The sequence below is a fragment of the Eptesicus fuscus genome, chromosome 5 (genome assembly GCF_027574615.1).
Source record: "Eptesicus fuscus isolate TK198812 chromosome 5, DD_ASM_mEF_20220401, whole genome shotgun sequence".
NCBI lineage: Eukaryota > Metazoa > Chordata > Mammalia > Chiroptera > Vespertilionidae > Eptesicus > Eptesicus fuscus.
In genome coordinates this window covers 20,032,657-20,054,445 of record NC_072477.1, presented here as the reverse complement: position 1 = coordinate 20,054,445, position 21,789 = coordinate 20,032,657, and the positions used below count along the sequence as shown (strand labels likewise).

The following is a 21,789-nucleotide window of genomic DNA, read 5'->3' as shown; positions in this document are numbered from 1 at the left end:
CCCAGTGCGGGTGTACAGAACACAGCTGATCGATCTTAACTCTCACATCGGTGTTTCTCTCCCTTTCTCTCTCTAAAAAATCAATAATCCTATCTAATAAAAGAGTAATATGCAAATTAACCATCACTCTGCTACACCCACAAGCCAATCAGGATCGAATATGCAAATAAGCCCAACCAAGATGGCTACGGCCACAGAGAGCAGGAGGAAGGCTTGGGTTTCCCCAGCAACGGAGGAAGCCAAGCTTTCTGCCTGCCCTTGCCGGCCTAGGCCTCCACTCAAGGCTACAAAGTTTCAATGATAGAAGATACATAAATCCAAACAGGAATGGCGGCAGCCATGGAGCTGGAAAGAGCAGGAGGCTAGGGTTGCTCCCAGCGATGGAGGAAGCCAAGCTTTCCGCACACCCTGGCCGGCCCAGGCCTCCGATTAAGGCTACAAAGTTTCAATTATAGAAGATAAATAAATTCCAACAGAAATGGCTGCTGCCACGGAGCAAGCAGAAGGCTTGGCTCCACTCCAGGCTACAAAGTTTCAATTGTAGAAGATAAATAAACCCCAGATAACCAGGGCCTCCGCTTGGGTCACCAGGGGGCGTGGCCAGCCTGCAAACCACCACAGGCCCCTCGCCCAGGCCGCCCCATGCCCCAAGGGAACCCCCACCCTGAACTAGGACATCCTTCAGGGCAAACCAGCCAGCCCCCACCTGTGCACCAGGCCTCTATCCTATCTAATAAAAGAGTAATATGCAGATTGACCATCACTCCAACACACAAGATGGCTGCCCCCATGTGGACACAAGATGGCCAGCAGGGGAGGGCAGTTGGGAGGGACCAGGCCTGCAGGGGAGGGCAGTTAGGGGTGACCAAGCCAGCAGAGTAGGGAAGTTGGGAGGGACCCAGGCATGCAGGGGAGAGCAGTTGGGGGGGACCAGGCCTGCAGGGAAGGGCACTTAGGGGTGCCCAGGCCTGCAGGGGAGGGCAGTTAGAGACAAACAGGCTGGCAGGGGAGCAGTTAGGCATCAATCAGGCTGGCAGGGGAGTGGTTAGGGCGTGATCAGGCTGGCAGGCAGAAGCAGTTAGGGGCAATCAGGAAGGCAGGCAGGCGAGCAGTTGGGAGCCAGCAGTCCTGGATTGTAAGAGGGATGTCCGAGATTGGAGAGGGTGCAGGCTGGGCTGAGGGACACCCCTGCCCCCCGTGCATGAATTTCATGCACCGGGCCTCTAGTCTTTTAAAAAAAGAATTCAATTTGACCATCTTGCCTAAACTAGGATCCCAGATGAGAAAAACCAGAGGGGGAAAATCAGGCAAAACCACCAAGGTGGCTGGAGCTAAATTGGGAACAGTAGTGGTGGTCGTAAGCCATGCATGGCCAAGGTGGCTCCTGGCATTTGGAGCAGGAAGAACAGCCAATGACACCAGTGAGGTGACTGACAGTGGACTGGAGTGTGGGGAGGGGCCCCCTGATTTCCTGGGCCCCTCCTGGCTCTGATACTAGCTGCTACCAAGCCCTTTCACTAGTGTTGTGCACCCTCCATCACAGTTTCTCCTCACACACAGGTGTTCCCCCACCTGCAGTTTCCTGCAGTGTCTCTTTCTCCTCTGTAGAGTTTGAATACACAGCATTTTGTAGTCGACCTACTTCCTAATGCCTTTTTCTTAGTTTCTCTCAGCTGTGCCTGACGTGGTAGCAATTAAGCATGTCACTGAGATTACAGATTAAAAATGGGACTAAGTACTGTTTGGGTAATATCGTGGTCGGCAAACTGTGGCTCGAGAGCCACATGCGGCTCTTTGGCCCCTTGAGTGTGGCTCTTCCACAAAATGCCACGGCCTAGGCGAGTCTATTTTGAAGAAGTGGCGTCAGAAGAAGTTTAAGTTTAAAAAATTTGGCTCTCAAAAGAAATTTCAATCGTTGTACTGTTGATATTTGGCTCTGTTGACTAATGAGTTTGCCGACAACTGGGGTAATAAACAACCATTAGGTATAGATCAAATTTAGACAGCAGCCCTAGCTGGCTTGGCTCAGTGGACAGAGCATAGGCCTGTGGACTGAAGGGTCCAAGGTTGGATTCCAGTCAAGGGCATATGCCCGGGTTGTGGGCTCAATCCCCAGTAGGGGGCGTGCAGGAGGCAGCCAATCAATGATTCTCTCTCATCACTGATGTTTCTGACTCTCCCTCTCCCCTCCCTCTCTGAAATTAATAAAAAAATTTTTTTTGAAAAATTTAGACAGCAGTGTGTAACTGTCAAGGTAAGTTACATTAGGAAGGAGGGGAATTTGCAGTTTTCTGTGAAAACAGAGTCTGGGATGTCTCTAATTTTTTAAGTTTATGCTAAAAGAAAGTAATTAAAACATGTCCTTGCTCATTGATTGTATTGAATTTTACAGACGAGAGAGAACTTGGCTTCCATCTGGTGACCTGAGATCCTGCCCTCTCTGACCCTGTAATATTCTAATTGCACTGGAGTATTTTTAGACTGTGGTCCAGGACCAGACTAATACTCACCTCGACCTGGGATGCTAATCGGAAACACGTGGCTCTCTGGGCTTCTCCAAGTGGCAGCTTGGAAACACCTTGCCTCATTCTACTTTGTTTCCTTGATGCGTCTCTTTCCTTTCCCACAGGCCAGGAGTGACAGCGGAGTGTCTGGTAAGGGTGCCAACTAAGGCAGGGACCAGGTCCATCTCTGCCACCCTATAGGTCTAGTCCTTGGGCAACTCTGTGCTGGATTCCCTTGCAGCAAGTTACCTGGGGAAGTGGGGCCACTTCCTCCAGAGTAAATGCCATTTACCTCTTTGACCAAAAAACTTAAGAGTGAACGTGCCTCCCAGGCAGCCCTTTGCAAGTGTGAGTTTGGTCAAATCCCTGCACCCAGGAGCTCCGCCTGCCCAGCTGGGTAAGACAGTCACAAACGAAACACGAAACCCGTGGGAGCTGGGATCCAGCGTGGGCTGTAAGCAAAGGCTTCCAACCCACGCTGCTCTGCTGGGCCACAAACTCATCAGACAGACAGAATTGGAAAGTAAAGTGCTTTATTGCTGAGGATCCCAGAGAGCTTCAAGGCCGCTGTCTAGGGGCTAGCAGTGAAATCCCCTACCCTGCGGAGGCTTTTGTGAGCAGGGACGGCTGGGACTTCAGCATTTCAGCCCCATGGAAGGCATGGCAGTGTGGCTGGGGGTAAGGGGAGGTAGGAAGAGGCACAAGGTGTGTGGGGAGAGCAGACTGTGCTTGTCTCCCCAACTCTGAGCTCAGTGCATTCAATGATGTCACCATGGGAGCCTGGAATGGGCCATGGTGAGAGTATTTACACCACAGAAATTGCCCAAATGCTACATTCAAGGATTCCCCGACTCTCTGCCCGGAGAACTGGTTTACCAGGGCACCAGGAGCATGCCGCACCTCCTGAGCTGGTTCGGAGTCCACCCCAAGCCTGGCTGCTGTGGCAAGCTGCCACTCCCCCACGTGGAGCAGTGCCATCTCCCACCACCTGGACAGAACACAAGTGGGCTGGACCAAGGGGACCTGACCTGGTGATCCTGTCCCTGCCTGGAGCCTGCCCTTGCTTGGCCGCCTCAGCCTGTCTGTCCACTGAGAGCTTTGGCCCCGGACTGAAGTGGCGTCCACCGAAAGGCAGCTCGGAGCTGAGGATAAAACCCTTTTGCTCAGTGGCTCCCAGCAGGCCAGAGGGCCACGTGCAGCCACTCAGAGGTAATGAGGGTTGGTCACCCAGGGCTGACCAAGGGCAGCTGTGGGGGCTGAGATGAAAGGACTGGCCCTCGGGGCTGGGGGTCTGAGTGCTTCACCGCAGGTCCTGGGGACCAGGCTGTGGAGAGTGGAGAGCCTGGCGCACACCTGTGTGCAGAACCAGGGCAGGAGAGCCCAGCTCCCAGGGAGGGGGAGGGAAACGAGCGGCCAGGGTGGGACAGCACCTCTTAGCTTTCCGCTGCACCCCCAGGGACCTTGGGGCTGAGCTCCTCCCCTCACCCTGACTGAGCCTGTACACCCTTCAACCATCTCCCCAACCCCACCCAACACTCGGGTGCTGACCAGCCTGGGGTTCACAGGCCTCACAGACTAAGCCCTTGCACTCCCCCAGCCTGGGCAGGGGCAGGGGCAGGGGCAGGGGCAGGGGCCTGCCAGGGAAGCGCTCAGCACAGCAGCCCTCTCCTTAGTACTCCTTGGCCTCCTGCAGCTGGGCCAGATACTCGGGCTCAGGAGGGTTGGCAGGGCAGGCCCAGCCATTGTTGGGGGGCCGCACAGAGTGGTAGCGGCTCCAGTCCCCCTTACACATGATCCAGGGCATCTTGTCCAACCTGAAGTGCAGTTCAGGTGAGACTTCCCTGCTGATGAGGTGAGGTGCGCCAGCGCCCTTGCCCCGGGTCAGCAGCCGGTAGCTGGAGTCGTAGCAGCAGTGCTGGGCGGCCAGCGTTTTGCTGTCCTGGGACAGCAGGGAGCGCAGGCAGTAGCTTGCCGTGGGCTTGTAGATGTCCAGGCGCTCTCCCGGGCCACTGGCGTCCCTCCACTGGACGCTGCGGCCGGTATGCTTGTCCTGCAAGCTCATGATCCTGTGCGCAGCCTCCCGTGGGTATGTGCATGGGCAACTGGGCAGGTCCTGCAGCACCTGGCTCAGGTACTTGTCTAGGAAGTCGCTCTTGCAGTTCAGCCACTTCTCACAGTGGTCCACACCTGCAGAGGGCAGGGAAGTGGGGGAAGTTGGGTCAGCTCCTTGGTGTGGGGGTGGGGCCAATGGGTGGAGAGGAGGCCAGAGCCCCAGCTGGTGCAAAGGTGTGGCCAGGTAAGTAAGGCCTTAGGGGCCAGAACTGGGAGCACGCGGACCTGGCCTCCACTGCTGACAGACAGGGGCTCCCACACAGCACCAGGCAACCTGAAGCAAGAGGCCCTGGTTTAAAATAGATGCAGGCCCAGGGGCTGGAGGAGGGGCCCAGATGGCCTCTGCTCTGCTAAGGTGCTGTTCCTTTAAACGCTGGGTAGTAGGAAAGGTCCTGGGAAGAAGCTGGGTGGTGAGAGCAGAGAGAATGGTTAAACCAGTGGTCGGCAAACTCATTGGTCAACAGAGCCAAATATCAACAGTACAACGATTGAAATTTCTTTTGAGAGCCAAATTTTTTAAACTTAAACTTCTTCTAATGCCACTTCTTCAAAATAGACTCGCCCGGGCCGTGGTATTTTGTGGAAGAGCCACACTCAAGGGGCCAAAGAGCCGCATGTGGCTTGGGAGCCGCAGTTTGCCAACCACGGGGTTAAACCAATTGGTAAGAAAATGTTTCAATACAGGGTGGGGCACAAGTAGGTTTGCACTTGTTCGTATGGAAAATAATACACTAATTAATAAATAACAGTACAAAAATAAACCGTTTTGGGTACTCACAACTGGAAACCTACGTTTGCCCCACCCTGATTTTATGCACTGGCCCATTCTTGTTTTTATCTCTGCCTTTCTCAGGCCATATGACCTTGGGTGAGTCACTCTGCCACTCTGGGCCCCCAGTGGCTGCCCTCCCCCATCTCTCTACCTTGGGAAATGTGGCTTCTGACCCTTGAGACCATGAGCTGCTGTGGCACTGAGCAGGGGCCTCCTCTGCACAGGCGGGAAGAGGTGGGGGGGAGGTGGTGTCCACAGCCTCCTGGCTCCTTGCACGGGGCAGGAGAGACCGAGGGACCCAGACGCTGGGCATGCACCTCTTAGCTTTCCGCTGCACCCCCAGGGACCTTGGGGCTGAGCTCCTCCCCTCACCCTGACTGGTGAAGGCATGGCCTGCTCCGAGCTGCTGGAGGGAGGAGTCCCAGAGTTCTGGACCCTGGTCCACTTCTGGCAGCACCCCCCTTCCCAGACAAAGCCCGCCCAGGAGCCTTCAAGGGTGACTCGGGAGTAGCCAGAGTGTCCCCGTCCCATCCTGCTGCCAGGGAGAATATGCCCCACGGGATGGTCTCCAAGCTCTTCAGCTCCCATGGAGACCTTCCCAGCAGGAATATAAAGCGGGGAGGCCAATGGGCCTGTCCAGGGCGGTCAGACACGCTAGGGCGCCCTTGCTGGGGAGGCTAACCTTCCTGTTGGAAGATGTACTCTCTGCCTCAATGGATGGAAGTGAGATTCCTGCCCATGAAATGCTGAGAGAGAGAGAGAGAGAGAGAGAGAGAGAGAGAGAGAGAGAGGTTTTCCCTCACGCCCCAGGGGCAGGGCCTAGCCCTCCACTGACCTGGGTCCAGAATATCCGTAGCATTGGGGGCCAGGAGTGGCCACTCCTCACTGGGTAAGTCCAAGGGGTCCTTGTCCTTGGCGCCTTTGGGAAGAGAGGAGGTCAGGCTGGTGGCGTCCCAAGGCACCGCTGTGCTCCCGATGGGGAAGCCCAGCCCTCACTAGGCTCTTGGTGCCCACAGCATCCGGGACAGGCCTGGATGAGGCAGGTCCACCATGTTTGTGAGCTCCCGCATCCCCTCTCCCAAGACCACCCTGGTACAAGGCTCACATGCCCACATTCCCAGGGGACCAAGCGCAGTGTGTCAGCCACTCCCTGAGCAGGAGCTGTGGCTCCTCTCACCAGGACAGTGGGGCAGGTCGCAGTCCTTGGTCTGGGTGACAGTGCAGGCGAAGCCACAGGACCGGGCCCTCTGCTGGGTGCTGTTGCCGCAGCTCCCACTGCAGGGAGACCAGGGGCCCCACTCCTCTGGAGGCTCGTCATCTGTGTCAAGGCAAGGAGCCGGGGTGAGTGAGCACAGCCCACAGGCTGCACTGGAGAATATTCGCCTTTTGCTGAATTTCTCAGGAGGATGCAGCCCCTGGCAGGGCCCCAAGCCTAGTGCACGGAGCAGGGGCTAGATTTCAGCCCCTCTCAGACCCCTTGTGCAGTGAACACCTGTGCAAATGCAGGAGGTGGCCCTACAGAGACAGCACAACGCCCAGCACATACTCTATGCCAACATAGCAACAAAGAGGAAACGGTATCTGGGCTGGAGGCCATCTGGCCATTGTCAGGGTGACCTGAGCAAGTCCCCTCTATCTCTAAGCTGTAGTTTTTATGTCAATCAAAACCCAGGATGACAACACTCTCCTGGGGGTATTAAAGAATGTCCCTGCCCTAGCTGGTTTGGCTCAGTGGATAGAGCATTGGCCTGCAGACTGAAGGGTCCAAGGTTTGATTACAGTCAAGGGCACATGCCTGGATTGCGGGCTTGATCCCAAGTAGGGGGCGTGCAGGAGGCAGCTGATCAATGATTCTCTCTCATCATTGATGTTTCTCTTTCTCTCTCTCTCTCTCCCTTCCTCTCTGAATTAAAAATATATATATATATGTTTTTATCTCTCTCTCTCTCCCTTCCTCTCTGAAATAAAAAATATATATGAAATAAAAAATATATATATTATATATATACAGATATATATATGTGTGTATATATATAATATATATGTATATTACATATATATATGTCTGTATATATATATATATATATATATATATATATATATGCTGTATATATGAATGTCCCTGCTGCCCATGTTAGGGGCCTGGTCCTGCTGAGAGACTTGAAACACCCTTGAGCACCCACAGCCCTCTGGCTGTGCAGGGCGCAGGGCTCTCTGGGGAAACCTCCCGAAGTAATGACACAGCCAGAGCTCTCCTCACTTCCTGGCAGGCCCGAGCAGGCTGGCACCAAGGGTTTAAGGATAATAAATGGAAGAAAAGCTGAAAGTCATGAAAATTCTGCCTGTTAGTGTATATTATTTTGGTAAAACTGGGAACAGGCTGTTATAACTTAGTCTTCATCATAGGTACCTCCATCCAATGACGAAACAACTAGGCTCTAGGGAGAGTGGCTACACCCAGGAAATCCTGAACTACAATGTGCAAAAATAAAAATGGCTGCCTGGAGGGTTGGCAGGCTCTAGGTGACATTTTCTGAACAGACTATATCGTATTGTTTTCTAATCAAAATAGCAGATACTGTGTTTACTATATGCAGGCACTTTAAATGTATTAACTGACTTAATACCCTCGATACCCAATCCTATGTAGTTGTGCTATTCTCCATTTTATAGAGGAAAGAACTGAGGCACAGAGAGGTTTAGTGACTTGCCTAATGTCACTCAGCTGGTAAGAGGCAGAGTCGGGGTTCAAACCCACATAGTCTGAAAATGAGGTCAGTTGCGAGTGGTGGGATTTATAATATTTTGCAATTTGTTGGAAACTGATAGATATGAATATATACACATAATATTAATATGTCTGTTTTGCTTAGGGGATCTCAGAGCTGTTGTGAGGGTCAAGTGTTTTTTTGGGCAAAAACTTGGCAAGCTATGGGTGATGTTACCATTTAGCAGATGATGGTGTTAGTATAGGCCTAAGCTCCTAGTCCCCCAGCTGCCCCTGCCCAGGAAGCTCTCAGCCCTCTCTCTCCCCCCATTTCCACTCTGGACCTGAAGGGCATGGGATGCCAGGGATGCCAAGATGGAGGTGCTCACCATAGAAGTCCCTGAAGGGGTACAGCCAGCCTTGCTCCTTGTTGTCATCTTCCTCATCATTGTCCTCCTGGTCCTCGCTCTCACTGTACTCATAGTCTATAAGGTAGTCCTCCTCCTCCTCCTCTGCTTCCTCCTCCTCTGCTTCCTCCTCTTCTTTTGGGGCTCTGTCCTTGAGACTGGACCCCGTCTCCTCACCCCTCAAGTAGTCCCGGAGGAGGGACCTGGAGGTCTCCATGGCAGCAGACAGCCAGCCGAAGGGCCAGACATTACTTGGCTTGGCCAGCACGTCCTTCTCCACCTTGGCCTGGGGGTCCTCCCCCACCTCGATGGTCACCTGCAGGGAGACAGACTCCAGGCCGGTCAGTGAGGGAGGCTCAGAGCTGGACACCAAGGAGAGGGTATATGACAAGAGCAGGAGGAAGAGGCCCAACCTTCTTGGCCTCCCCAGGCACATGGGGTCACAGCTTACGACCTGGCTGTGCGTCAGAATCCCCTGAAGGTTCTAGACTCCCAAACACTACCTCAGACATGAGTGTAACTGGTCTTAGGTGGGGCCAAGCATGGGGGCTCTAGCATGAGCCAGGGCAGAGACCCACTAATGTCAGAGAAGCTGGCTTTGAATTCTGGCCTCGTCGGCTTGCAGGCTGCACAGCCTCCGGGGCCTCTAACAGCCCTGAGCCTCCATTTCTTCCTTGTAGAACCAGAAAATGAGAGCAGAGACAGCACATCCCCAGAGCAGCCCCTGGGGGGCGAGCAGGGGCTCTGTTTCACCACATTGTGGAGGGGGGAAACGAAACATGAAATCATTTATGTAAAAGTGAACATTAAAAACATCATTTTGGGTGATACCTTAATCAATAAAGAAATTTAAAAAAAAAAACATCATTTTGGGTTATTTGAAATTAATCTGAGGTCACTGAACAAAATTTTTTGGGGAAAACAGCAAAATCTAAAGAAGCAGTGAACGTTGCCCATATTCCATCACCAACGGAGAACATTTTGGTGATTAACGTTCCGGGTTTTACATATATATATACACATGTGTACACACATATACTTTTAAACAATTTTATAGTTAATGAAGCATAGTAATCCCTCCTTTGGAAAACTGCTGTTTGAAACTGCTGTTTGAACTACTCTGTTATTCTTAGACAGTCTCTTATTCTGTAGGTCAACTCTGTTATTTTTAGATAGTCTCTTATTCTGTAAAATAACTGTTTTAGTCTGAATAATAGAAAATATAAACTTAATTGTCTGACCTTGCAAGCTAGGGACTGATATGCTGATACTGATGCCAGGTGTCTGTATAGATATGTACCCAAGGTTACAGATGTCTGTATAGATAGGATATGTACTAAAGGTTACAAGTTGTCTGTATAGATATGACAGGTGTCTGTATAGAAATGATATATACTCAAGGTTACAAACAGTCTGTAAAATAACTTACACAAGGACCTGAAAAGATATAAAAAGAGAATGCTTCCTCCTTTGGGTGTTCAGAATTTGACAGAGGTAATCTGCTCTGAACCTGCGCGCAATAAAGATGACTCCTAACTAATTGGCTCATTAAGGCGTCTTGTCCAGCTCGCTGATTTGCGATACAACATTCTGCTCTACACTTTTCTCTTTCAGTGAAAGTGTTTTCCAACTGTAGATGCTGCACAAAAATGCAGAATTATTACCATTAGGGATTCAGGACTGGCAGTGGGGTATGTCGGTCCCCCACCCACCGTACTCAACCCCCCAGGGGACTTCATAAGGGGTTGGGCCTGGGTGAGGATCAGACCTTCAGGCTTTTCCACAGGCCACCTCCGAGTTTCCAGAGTCCCCTGCAGCTCAAGAAGCATTCTCCGCTCATTTGGTCCCCATGACAGCGCTGCCAGGCTGGCGCTGTTTGTCCCTTGCTATGGACTAGGAGTCCCATGGTCTGCAGCTTAAAAGCAGAGAAGCAGAGCTTCCCCACAACAACTCCATGGGGACAGCCCCAACCCCACACAGCACCCGCACCTCCAAGGAAGGCAGGACAGGACGCCCGACCTCAGAGCTGAGCCCCTGAGCCCAGCTCCTCTCCTGGTGCCCACTGGGCCCATGGCCCTCCTGCAGCTCTCACCTGGATGTCGGGGTTTGGGGTACTCAAGTCCGTGTTGGCCAATCCTGGCAGCGTCTGCAGCTCCAGCAGCAAGGAGGTGTCTTCCTGGGTCCCAGGAGGGGCTGTGTCTTCTGGCGTCAGAGCCACTGGCTCAGTGACAGCCCAGTGCCTGCGTCCTTGTGGCCCTGCCTGGAGTGGGGTCTCCTCCTCTTCCCTAGGAGAGCTGGGATCTGGGGAGGCTGAAACCTGAGGGGGAGCGCGGGGGTGGGAGAGGTGACTGAGATCAGGGATTGCCCCATGTGGACCCAAAAAAGACTAGGGGGACGGGGAATTCAGGAGCCCCGGGGCGTGACCAGATCACAGACTCGCTGTGACTGTATAGCCCAGTGGTTGGCAAACTCATTAGTCAACAGAGCCAAATATCAACAGTACAACGATTGAAATTTCTTTTGAGAGCCAAATTTTTAAACTTAAACTTCTTCTAACGCCACTTCTTCAAAATAGACTCGCTCAGGCCGTGGTATTTTGTGAAACAGCCACACTCAAGGGGCCAAAGAGCCGCATGTGGCTCGCGAGCCGCGGTTTGCCGACCACTGGTATAGCCAAACATGAGAGCTTTAAGGCCTCAGAGGGTAAGTGGGGCCGTTTCCACAAAGCACTTGGACAAAGAGCCAATATGAGGCAGGAGGGGAAGGTTGAAATCAGGTTTCTGCACGTGGAAGAAAAGTCCATCCTCCTCATTTTACAGAGGAAGAAACTGAGGCCCAGAGAGGGAAGGCAGTGGTTCTAAAGTGCAGTGTGCAGGCCCCCTGCCTGAGAATCCCCCAGGCTGTGGTCATCGGAGAACAGCCCCCATCGCACAAGTCAGAGAAGGAAGCCCCAGGAAGGCCTCTGGGTGGCAGCAGGCCTGGGCCCTTCCCTCAGAGCTCCCCACTGCCTGGCCTTCTGAGCAGCCCATGTGGGGGCTGGATTCCCTAGCATCCCTGACCACAGCTGCCTATCTCTGCCTGCCCACCTGGGTCTGGTCCCTTTTCCTATTCCAGGCTGCTCCTATGGCTGGCTGGCTGCCAGCTAATTCCCTCCACCAGCCTGTGCCCCCGGGGGCCACACTGCACCATCCTTGCTGCAGCACAGGTGGTAGGTGAAAGGTAGATCCTAGTTGTCTCTGACGCCTGCTCCAGGGCCCATCTGCTCAGACAGTGGGACACTGGGGCCGTCCACCTACCTCCAGGCTGCAGCCATTGCCCAGGTCTTCATGCCAGAGCAGAAAGAGCACTGTTCAGAGCTACCCTTGTAAGCCTCAGGCGCCATGAGCCTTACTCTGAACCCTGCCACAGCCTGGAGCCCACCTCCCATCTTACCTGGGGCAGTGTGGTAAGGCTGAGAAACATGGGTTCTGGAGAGTCAGACCAGCTTGGGTTTAAATCCAAGCTCTGCCTCTCACTAGCTCATTCGATTTGCTCTGTAAAATTAGGATAATTCCTACCCAGAGTCACTTGGAGTCAGAATTTTATTTATCCAACACTTGCACAGCATCTCCTGTGTGCCAACCACTATTCTAAACACTTAATCATTCGTTTCATCCTTCCGGCACCCCTCAGGAGTAGGTGCTCCTGCCATTCCCGTTTGGACAATGGAGACTAAAGCACAGAGAGGGCAAGTAACTTGCCTGAGGGCACACAGACATCTAGTGGTAGAGGCAGCATTTGAACCGTTATGCTCTAACACTATAGGCGGGAGCACTGAGCGTCCGCTTCACAGACCAGGGGCTCACTCAGGCTAGTTTCTCACTCTCTTTTCTTGGGTTGGAAAAGTCTCTCCCCTTTGACTTCCCCTTCTGTGGTATGCAGATGCCTGGCTCCAAGGCTCCTGCACAAATCACTTGGTCCCAGGGCAGCTGTGGCCCCATCTCAGCCTGGCCCTGGAGTCTCTCTTGCTCTAGGGTCAGGCTGCCTGGGTCTGAATCCTGACGGTGGCTGGCATCTGGCCTGTGGGACCCTGGCGGGGCACATCACCTCTGTAAGTGTCCTTCTCTATGAAATGGGAAAGGTGATGGGCAAGAGCTGGAATCCAGCAGGTGCTGAGGATGTTCAGTTCCAGCTCTCCCTGGTGCCCGGCTGGACCAGGTGACGAAGAAAAGCCATAGAAAGCCCTGGCTGCACATCCCAGCTACACAGGCCACCCTTTTTGTGGAGCCTCCTGCTCGGTGCACTAGCCCCCGGGGGTTCTGGGGTGTGGACCAGGGAGTGGTGGGGGGACGACATCCAGTCTTAGTTTAGGTTCCTTCAGAAGCTGAACCAGACACAAGGATTCCAGGGCAAGTGGCAGGTGATCTGCTCCCAGGAGACACTGGTGGGAGTGGGAGGGTGGAGGAGAGAGCAAATCAGGGAAGGGAGGCAGCTAATAAAGAACGTTCCATCATGCCCGGCCAGTGTGGCTCAGTGGTTGAGCATCAACCTATGAACCAGGAGGGCACAGTTCGATTCCCAGTCAGGGCATATGCCTGGGTTGTAGGCGTGATCCCCAGTTGGGGGCGTGCAGGAGGCAGCCAATCAATGATGCTCTCTCATCACTGATGTTTTCTTTCTCCCTCTTCCCTCTGTTGAAATAAAAAAAAAAATTTTTTTTTAAAGAATTCTCCATCTGGCTGGTGACCACAGTGGGCAACTGGAGCTCAATCCCCCTGGACACTTCAGTTATCCCCAGAGGAGGGGAGCTGGGCTGTCTACCTACCCACCCCGCCAGTCATTGGCTAAGGGCTGCTGGGGTGGGGGAGAGAGCTTGCTCTCCAGGCAGGTACGTCGGGCTTGCCGTGTTACAGCTCAGAGCAGTCCCTAGTGCAGGTGAACACCCTCAGGCAGCTGGACACTGGCACCTGGAAGGCCTGAGGGCATATGGGCTGAGCCGCAGAGCCATGACCTGTGACCCCTGTCTAACCACAGGCCTTTTACGTGCCTTCTGTCACCCACTCCAAATAGAGTGTAAGCTCCGTGAAAGTGGGAATTTCTGTCTGCTTTGTTCACGCTGTATCCTGTGCCTAGCACGGTGGCTGGTGTCTTGTAGGAGCTCAATAAATCACTGCTGAGGGATTCAATGAATGCCAGCGTCCTGAGGAATGAGTGGGACTACGTGAACGATGAGGCTATGGAGGCCCAGAGAGGGTAAGGGATTTTCGTAAAGTCTCTAAGGTTACAATAGCAGAGCTTGGGTTCAAACTCAGCTCTGCCTGATCTCAACTCCATGCATCGGTGCAACCACGTCTGCATTTACAAAGCACACCCACTATCATCACCTTGTCTGGCAGCTGAACTCGGTGGTAACAGGCTGTGTGGCCTGGGGCAGCTTACTTCACCTGCCCAAGTTTCTCCCTGTGTAAATTAGGAAACGCCGTCCTGTCTCATGAGGTGCCTCATATGTGGCAAGCATGCAGTGAACCATTTGCACACCGTAAGGGTCTATAGACGCAGGCAGCGGACCTTTTTCAATTAAATTCCAAGTATCGTGGCAGTTACCTGGTGAACGTTACCGAGAGGTGATGACGGATGTTCTCAGAGGGGAGGGAGAGGAGGTGCCGCTTTCCCCAGGCACTGTGTTAGCTCTGCACATCTGGATTGGTCTGAAGACCCTCCACCTGCCACCGCTGATGGAGGACCTGGGCAGGTATATTCCCCAACGTTCTGAAGTGAATTAATTCTGAGGCTCCGCCGGCTTGTGTAAGAACACCTGTCGTGCCCCCAGGACACTGCCCCCACCTGTTAAGCTTGCACGTGGAGTTTCACGCAGGCTCAAATATGTAACTCCATTCTTTGGGGGGTGGGGGGGAGGAGCTGGAGTCATTACCCAGAGAGTCCTGAGATAGAGAATTTACACTGGTTCTCCCCACTATCTGAAAGTAGGGCTTTCCTACAAAACCTTTCATCAGGAGAAATGGTATGCAGTGGTCGGCAAACTGAGGCTCTCGAGCCACATGCAGCACTCTGGCCCCTTGAGTTTTTAGCAAAGGCCAGCTTAGGAGTACCCTAATTAAGTTAATAACAATGTACCTACCTATATAGTTTAAGTTTAAAAAATTTGGCTCTCAAAAGAAATTTCAATCGTCATATTGTTGATATTTGGCTCTGTTGACTAATGAGTTTGCCGACCACTGGTATAAGGTGAAGAAGCAATGACCATTCATTTACATGGAAAAAGTCTTCAGCCTTCCCAGACCCCCCAAACCAAAACTAACGCTAACATGATAAAAGCAGTGGCTCTCTCGCTGCTTGGGAGCGCACCGCCCCTGTACCGGCTTGCGGCAAAACAAAACTGCAATGCTATTTTTGCTTCCTCCCCTCCACCTTTAAAAAAAAATATTTCCTACCATATTTTTATTGCTGCTATATGTTCCCCCCTTTTTTCATAAAAGCAAAAATCCTCTCAGATTTTTTTCAGTTAGCAAAAGCAGGTACTGATGTGAGTTCTGTAAAAGTGAAGAGGCGTAATATGAACTTAAGAAAAGCGGGACATGCCTGTACCGAGATATATCTCCATTCTCTCTCTCTCTCTCTCTCTCTCTCTCTCTCTCTCTCTCTCTCTCTCACACACACACACACACACACACACACACACACACTCACACCCCTACATGTGCCCTCCCAGGCTTGGCCAGCAGCCCTGACCCATGTGTTCCCAGTTAACACAAGAGCCCTCGTCCCCACAAAGCCTTCCTGCATTGCACGGCCTGCCCGCTAACCTGTTTCAGCCCCTCCCAGTTCCCCCATTCTCCTTGCTCCTCTCTGCCTCGGGGTCGGGAACTTGTTTGGATAATGAAATCCAGTTGCCAGGTGCAGGCCAGCACCTCCCCTCCCCGCAGCCCCAGCTGCTGAGGCCCGAGCCCAGCCCATCCGCACAGAGCCAGGCTGCGCACACAGTCACCCAGCATTCAACAGTAATTGCCTCTTGGGCCAAGCTAGAGGACCCGGGGCAGAGGGAGGGGGCTGGACTTCATTCTCCTCACTGGTCCACACCAGCCTCGCCCAGCCCACCCTGGCTCCTCCCTGTAATAAGAGACACCCTCCCAGCACCAGGGCTGGCTCAGGTTGTGTGACCCATGTACCTGCCCAAGGCCCAGCCCCTGGTTTATGCTCTGCTGCTGCCATTGAGAAATGCTCGGAGGCCCACAGTCATTCCGCACTGGGCCCCACAGACTAGGCAGCAGGTCGGGCCGGGCTCCCTGTATGTATCGACTCCAACCCTCCTGGGGCAGGTACTAGCATCCTCCCTGCTTAAGAGACGAGGCAGTCAAGGATCGGAGGTGAAGTTACGTGGTTGGGGTCAGAGGGGGCTGGCAGAGCAGGATTTGAGGCAGGTGGTCTGGCTGGACTCATGCTCTGCCATCTCCAGGCAGGGGCTGCACCTCTGGCTCACTGCCTGCCACTCTGGGGGCCGAGTGTGGTGATGAACCAAACACTAGAACAGGATGTTCTGCTTTTCACATCCATTTCCCTTTGATCTTCCTAACAAGCCAGTGAGGAGCCAAAGGGAGGTTAGGAGACTGAGAGTCAGTGAGGTTGGGGACTTGCCTGGGACCACGAGCAGCCAAGCCTCCAGGCGCCTGCCCGTTCCTGTCCTTCCCTCTCTCCCACAACCAGCTTCCTAGGGGTCCCGAACTCTAAGAGCAAGAAGAATGGTCTGGAGCAGGGGTCCTCAAACTTTTTAAACAGGGGGCCAGTTCACTGTCCCTCAGACCGTTGGAGGGCCGGACTATAGTTTTAAAAAAAACTATGAACAAATTCCTATGCACACTGCACATATCTTAATTTGAAGTAAAAAAACAGAACGGCACAAACATCCGCATGTGGCCCGCGGGCTGTAGTTTGAGGACGCCTGGTCTACAGGAAGAATGAGGCAAGGCCACAGGCTCGGCATCACGGAGACCCGGTTCCCCTCTGAGTGTCAGAGGCCAAGCTGCAGGAAAATACCTGCTTCTCAGAGTCACCCACCTGGCGGGTGAGACCTTTCACCCCACAATGCCCCTCCTGCAATCCAGCCCCTGCGCCAGGCAACTGGCTGGACAATGGACCAGGACTGAGGTGCTAACTAAACACGCCTACTCCGTGCATGATGGCCCCAGGCTTGGAGGCTCCTTCCTCTGAGCTTAGCTCTTCATTTTTTTTATAGCTTAAAGAGAGAGGCCCTGACCAGTTGGCTCAGTGGATAGAGCGTCGGCATGCAGACTGAAGGGTCCCAGGTTCGATTCCGGTCAAGGGCATGTACCTTGGTTGCGGGCACATCCCTAGTAGGGGGTGTGCAGGAGGCAGCTGATCGATATTTCTCTCTCACTGATGTTTCTAACTCTCTATCCCTCTCCCTTCCTCTCTGTAAAAAAAAAATCAATAACATATATTTTTTTTAAAAAAAGAGAGAAAGAGGAAGAGAGAGGGAAAGAGAGAAACATTTATCGGATTGGCTGCCTCCTGCGCGCCCCCTACTGGGGATTAAGCCTACAACCTGGGCATGTGCTGGGACCGGAAATGGAACCAGCAGCCTTTTAGTGCACGGAATGACGCCCAACCCACGGAGCCACACTGGCCAGAGCACAAAGTGGCGACTCATTCTGCTGCTGCTGCAGGAATCTCCCCGGCCCTGCCCCAAAGGGGACCCCCTCAGGCAGGACAGTCCTTGCAGCCTGGAAGAGAGGACCTCTCAGTTCTTCTCTTGCCCATTCTAATCTTCATCACCCTCTCTCACAGCGGTCGCCAACCTTTCGGACCTCACGGACCACCAGTGGTCCACGGATCACCGGTTGGCGACCGCTGCTCTATCACATACTAATAGCATGGCCCAAGCTATGCCCAAAGTCCCCAACACCCCCCCCCCCCCACACACACACACACACACCCCAAGGTTTGTCCTTGCCTGCCTGGGAGGTGGTGCGTGCCAGACTACAGCCCAGGGCTGTAGAATTAAGCAAAGCTGGGTCTGCAGCCTGGCTTACCACTTACTAGCTGTGTGACTGTAGGTTAGTTATTGGATCCACTGTCAGTTTCCTCGATCCTAAGATGAGGATAGCAAGACAAGAAACGCAAAATGCTAGGCACAGCGGCTGTTGGGTGCTATTCTGATCTTCACCAGAACAGAAGACACCCAATGCGCAGAGCTGTGTTCTTCTTTGCCTGTCCAGCATCCTTGTAGCAAACTGCCGGGCCCCAGCCCCTGGCATCGACGGTGCCACCCATGTATGTGCACTGTGTTTTCACACCAAGCATGCCATCCCATGGGACTGGGGGAGTAAACTGGGTCTCAGCACCAGGCCTGCCCAGAGAGGGGGTGGCACGTTTGGCTCACGATGCTAATGATTTCAAACTGAATGAGTGGGCCGGGGCATGACATGCACAGATAAACCAAAAGGTCTTCAGGGTAGCTCTTGAAAGGACAGACCTGGCTCCCAGTCCCAGCTAGGTTTAACATCTCTGCACCTCGATTTTCTCATCTGGGAAAGGGGAATAATGCCCAAGGCAGAATGGTGTGACAATGGAATAACATCACTGAAGTCTTTGTACCAACTCTGCAGAGCCCAGGGAATGCTCACTCCCCGAGTCATCCTACACCGTTAGATCTGATGGGTTTATGTTCTTCCATCTTACCTTATAATAGACAAATATGCAAATTGACCGCACCTTCGCTATGCCCAAGCCATGCCCATCAACCAAGCCATGCCCGCCAGCCACGCCCCCCAGGAAACCGGTGCAGGGACATTGGGGTGTGGCGGAGCCCAAGGCCGGGAAAGGCTCTCCCGGCCTTGGGCACCAGCAGGGAGCCTGCACGGATCGCAGGAAACCACTGGGGGTCGGCTCCTGCGATCCTTAGCAAAGATGTTGGGTGCGACCGAGCCCAAGGCCACCGCCCGGGGCCAAGCCCCGACCCTGAAAGAAGGCAAAAGGCGGTGGCCACAGCCAAGGCCTGGGTCCCTGGTGCCGGCAGAAAACTGGTGCAGGCAGCCAGGTGAATGAAGGTCTATTGCAGGAATCTTCGTGCAAACAGGCTACTAGTTTCTTCATAAAGGTCTCTGAGTTGGTCATTTCTGACCTATCGCCCAAGGCCCTTACAATAGCAGTCTGCACCCTCTCAGCAATTCCTTAACTAACACCTTTGATGTGTAGGAGATGACTTAGCCCCTCATTTTTGTTGTTGTTGTTATTAATCCTCACCTGGGGATAATTTTCCCATTGATTTTTAGAGTGAATGTAAGGGATGGAGGGAGAGATGGAAAGGGAGGGAAAGAGAGAGAGAGAGAAACATGGATGCGAGAGAGACACATCGATTAGTTGCCTCCTGCATGTGCCTGACCAGGGCGGGGAACCCGCAATTCAGGTATGTGCCCTTGAGCGGGAATCAAACCCTGGATCTTTGGGGCGTTGGGAGTGGGGGAAGAGGCAGAACACTCTAACCACTGAGCCATGTAGCGCAGGGCAACTTAGCTCCCTCATTAAAAAAAAATTTTTTTATTGATTTCAAAGAGGAAGGGAGAGGGAGAAAGAGATAGAAACATCAATTACGAGAATCATTGATCGTCTGCCTCCTGCATGCCCTCTATTGGGGATCAAGCCGGAAACCTGGACATGTGCCCTTGACTGGAATCAAACCCAGGACCCTTCAGTTTGCAGGCCGACGCTCTATCCACTGAGCCAAACCAGCTAGGGCCTGCCGCCTCATTTTAAATGTCAGGAAATTGCCCAAGGTGACTCACACAGGAGTTAATGACCCCCTGGGACCAGAACCCCAGGCCCTGGGCTCCAAGCTCTGTTTTCTCCTTCATGGCACTAATTTGCTTTAACATGTTGAGGGCTCGTCCAGGCCCTATTGGGGCTGGGGATATGACTTTGGCTCTGAAATAACTCATCCTCTCCGCTGGAGGAAGATCTGGCAAAACTACTAAAAATAATTACAATGCAAAGCAGTAAGACTAAAATAGAAAGTATTTAGCCAAATGAGTAGAAAAACTGCCGATGTAATTAATTTATGACCACTGTCATCTCTTATTAGGAGGTGGGACTAGCCAGAGGCTGTTCAGTTGCTCTGGACCACGGTGGTTCTTAACCAGTGGGTTCTCAGCCGATGGTGTCCCTCAGGGAACATTTAGCAAAGCCTGGCTCTGTCGGGGAGGGGATACAACAGGCATCTAATAGGCTTGGGATGCTGCTAAACAGCCTACAATGCACAACGAAGCATTATATAACCAACGACAGTAGTGCATCTCAACGGGGGGAAACTGGATCTCAGGGGCCAAAAAAAAAAAAAAAAAATCTTAGATGTTACAATGGTTTGTACCACTCCAAAGGGCCATAGTACCTGAACAGTTTATCTGTGTTATTAACCTTTCATGGTGGGGGAGCACTTGGGAAAAAAATGCCTAAAAGGCTCCTTAGCCTGGCCAGTGTGACTCAGTGTTTGAGCATCTACCTATGAACCAGGAGGTCACAGTCTGATTCCTGATCAATGATTCTCTCTCATGATCTCCCTCCCTCCCTCTCTCCCTTTCTCTCTGAAATCAATAAAAATACATTTTAAACATAAATAAAATAAAAGGCTCCGGGGGAGGGGGGGCAGTAGTGAAAAAAGATGGACAGACCCTGGTCCACACAGATCCCCCTAAAGTGCAGGCTGGGGACCCTTTGGTCCCACTGCCTCCGGAGGGTCTCAGCAGCCTGGGCACTAATAGTGTGTCCCAAGCTCGGCTCTCCCTCACTCTCCAATCTCCAGCACATCCGTCTGGGCCCCTCAGTGTCCTCATCCGGAAAATGGGAAGAACTGCTCTGACCTCCTCCAAGAGCAGCTCAGGGCAGAGGAGGGGCCAGGACCCCCTCCCACGCAGGCCCACTCCTGCATACCTTGGAACGAGTCCAGCAGGTTTTGTCTTTATGGGGATGAATGTCCACTCCAGTCCAGGAAGGAACAGCTGGACTGTTGATCCCCGGTGACAGCAGACACAGGTTTCAACAGACTATGGTTTCTCCCCACGACTAACATCGCTCTTTAAGGTCTCACCCCTGTCCTACACCCACCCCTGGGCCCCACTCTCAGGCCACCCAGAAAGTGCTCCCCGACATCTGGGTGATCTCTTCTGCTTTTCCAGGTTCATAATAATATAAAGGTCCCTGGCGGACTGCTAACACCCAGCAAGTTGGAGGACCCCACTTACTACCTCACCTTGTCTCAAGTCATGCCCAAAGGGGCCCAAACCCTTTGCAGATTTAAGAGGCTGCACCTTGACCGTTTGAACCTCAGCACCTCCTCTCCCACTCGCGCACCCTCGGAGGGCGCACCTGGCCAGCGCGGAGGCAGGAGATGTGCGCTCAGGGCCAGGCGACGAGCGGACGCCGGGCCTTTGCGGGGCGTCTACGCTCCTCACTCGGCACAGAAGGGAAGCTGCTCCCCAGGCTTGCGCGCCACACAGCCCGGGGAGGGGGGCTCCTGAGGCCCCGCGCACCTGGCCCTGGCTCGGCCCAGGCTTCGCGCGGGGCGGCCGCTGCTCGGTCCCGTTCGCGTTCCCCGAGCGGCCAGAGCGGACGTGCCGGGAGGGGGACCGAGCGCGTAGCCCTGCGCCCACCACTCACCTCCGCCAGCCTCGCTTGGCTCTGGAGCCGGGAACCCCTCGGCTTCTTCGTGGGGAGTCCCCACCCCGCCGCCAGCAGCGCTGCCAGCAGCACCACACCGAAGAACAGCCCTGCTCTGCTGGGGAGCCGAGGCATCGTCGCTCTCCGAAGCCGCTTCTCCGGTGCCTCCGCGCCTCTGCGCTCCGGCGAGTTTGTAGGCTCCCGGCCTCCAGGGGCGGGGAGCCCGGGGGCGACGGCTCAGCCTGGCCGCGGGGGCGCGGGGGCGCGCGGGGCGGGGGCGAGCGGCGCGCCGCCCTCTCCTGCCTGAGACCCAGGCACTGAGCGCTCACCGCTCTCGGGGTCAGCGCCCCGGGGTCCCCCGCCCTCTCCGGAGGGCTGGCTCCTCCGCGCTTCCTTTGATCTGGCCCCCTTCCCCGCCGCTGTCGCCATCGCAGCCCCAAGCAAATTCTTGTAACGGGGAGTTTGCAGCCCTCCGGCAGGCGCTCTCCAGCCCGGGGCGAGGACTCCCGCGGGGTCGCTCTCCCCTCCGGCGCTCCCACTCCCACGGCGACCCTGGGGCGCGAGGATAGCCAGGGCCTAGCGCTTAAGGGATTCGCCGCGGCCCCACGCGGGACCCCTCCG

At 53.8% G+C, this 21,789-nt stretch overlaps 1 protein-coding gene across 1 annotated transcript; it reads right to left on the bottom strand.

Moving 5' to 3' along the window:
- Positions 1–4,173: 4,173 nt before the first annotated feature.
- ISM2 (isthmin 2) lies at positions 4,174–21,303 on the bottom strand. Its single transcript, XM_054715402.1, has 6 exons — positions 21,169–21,303; positions 10,595–10,819; positions 8,680–8,818; positions 6,566–6,706; positions 6,224–6,307; positions 4,174–4,691 (listed from the first exon to the last, which is right to left on the bottom strand). The coding sequence occupies exons 1-6, from the start codon at positions 21,301–21,303 to the stop codon at positions 4,174–4,176; spliced, it is 1,242 nt and encodes a 413-aa protein (XP_054571377.1).
- Between the last annotated feature and the right edge of the window lie 486 nt (positions 21,304–21,789).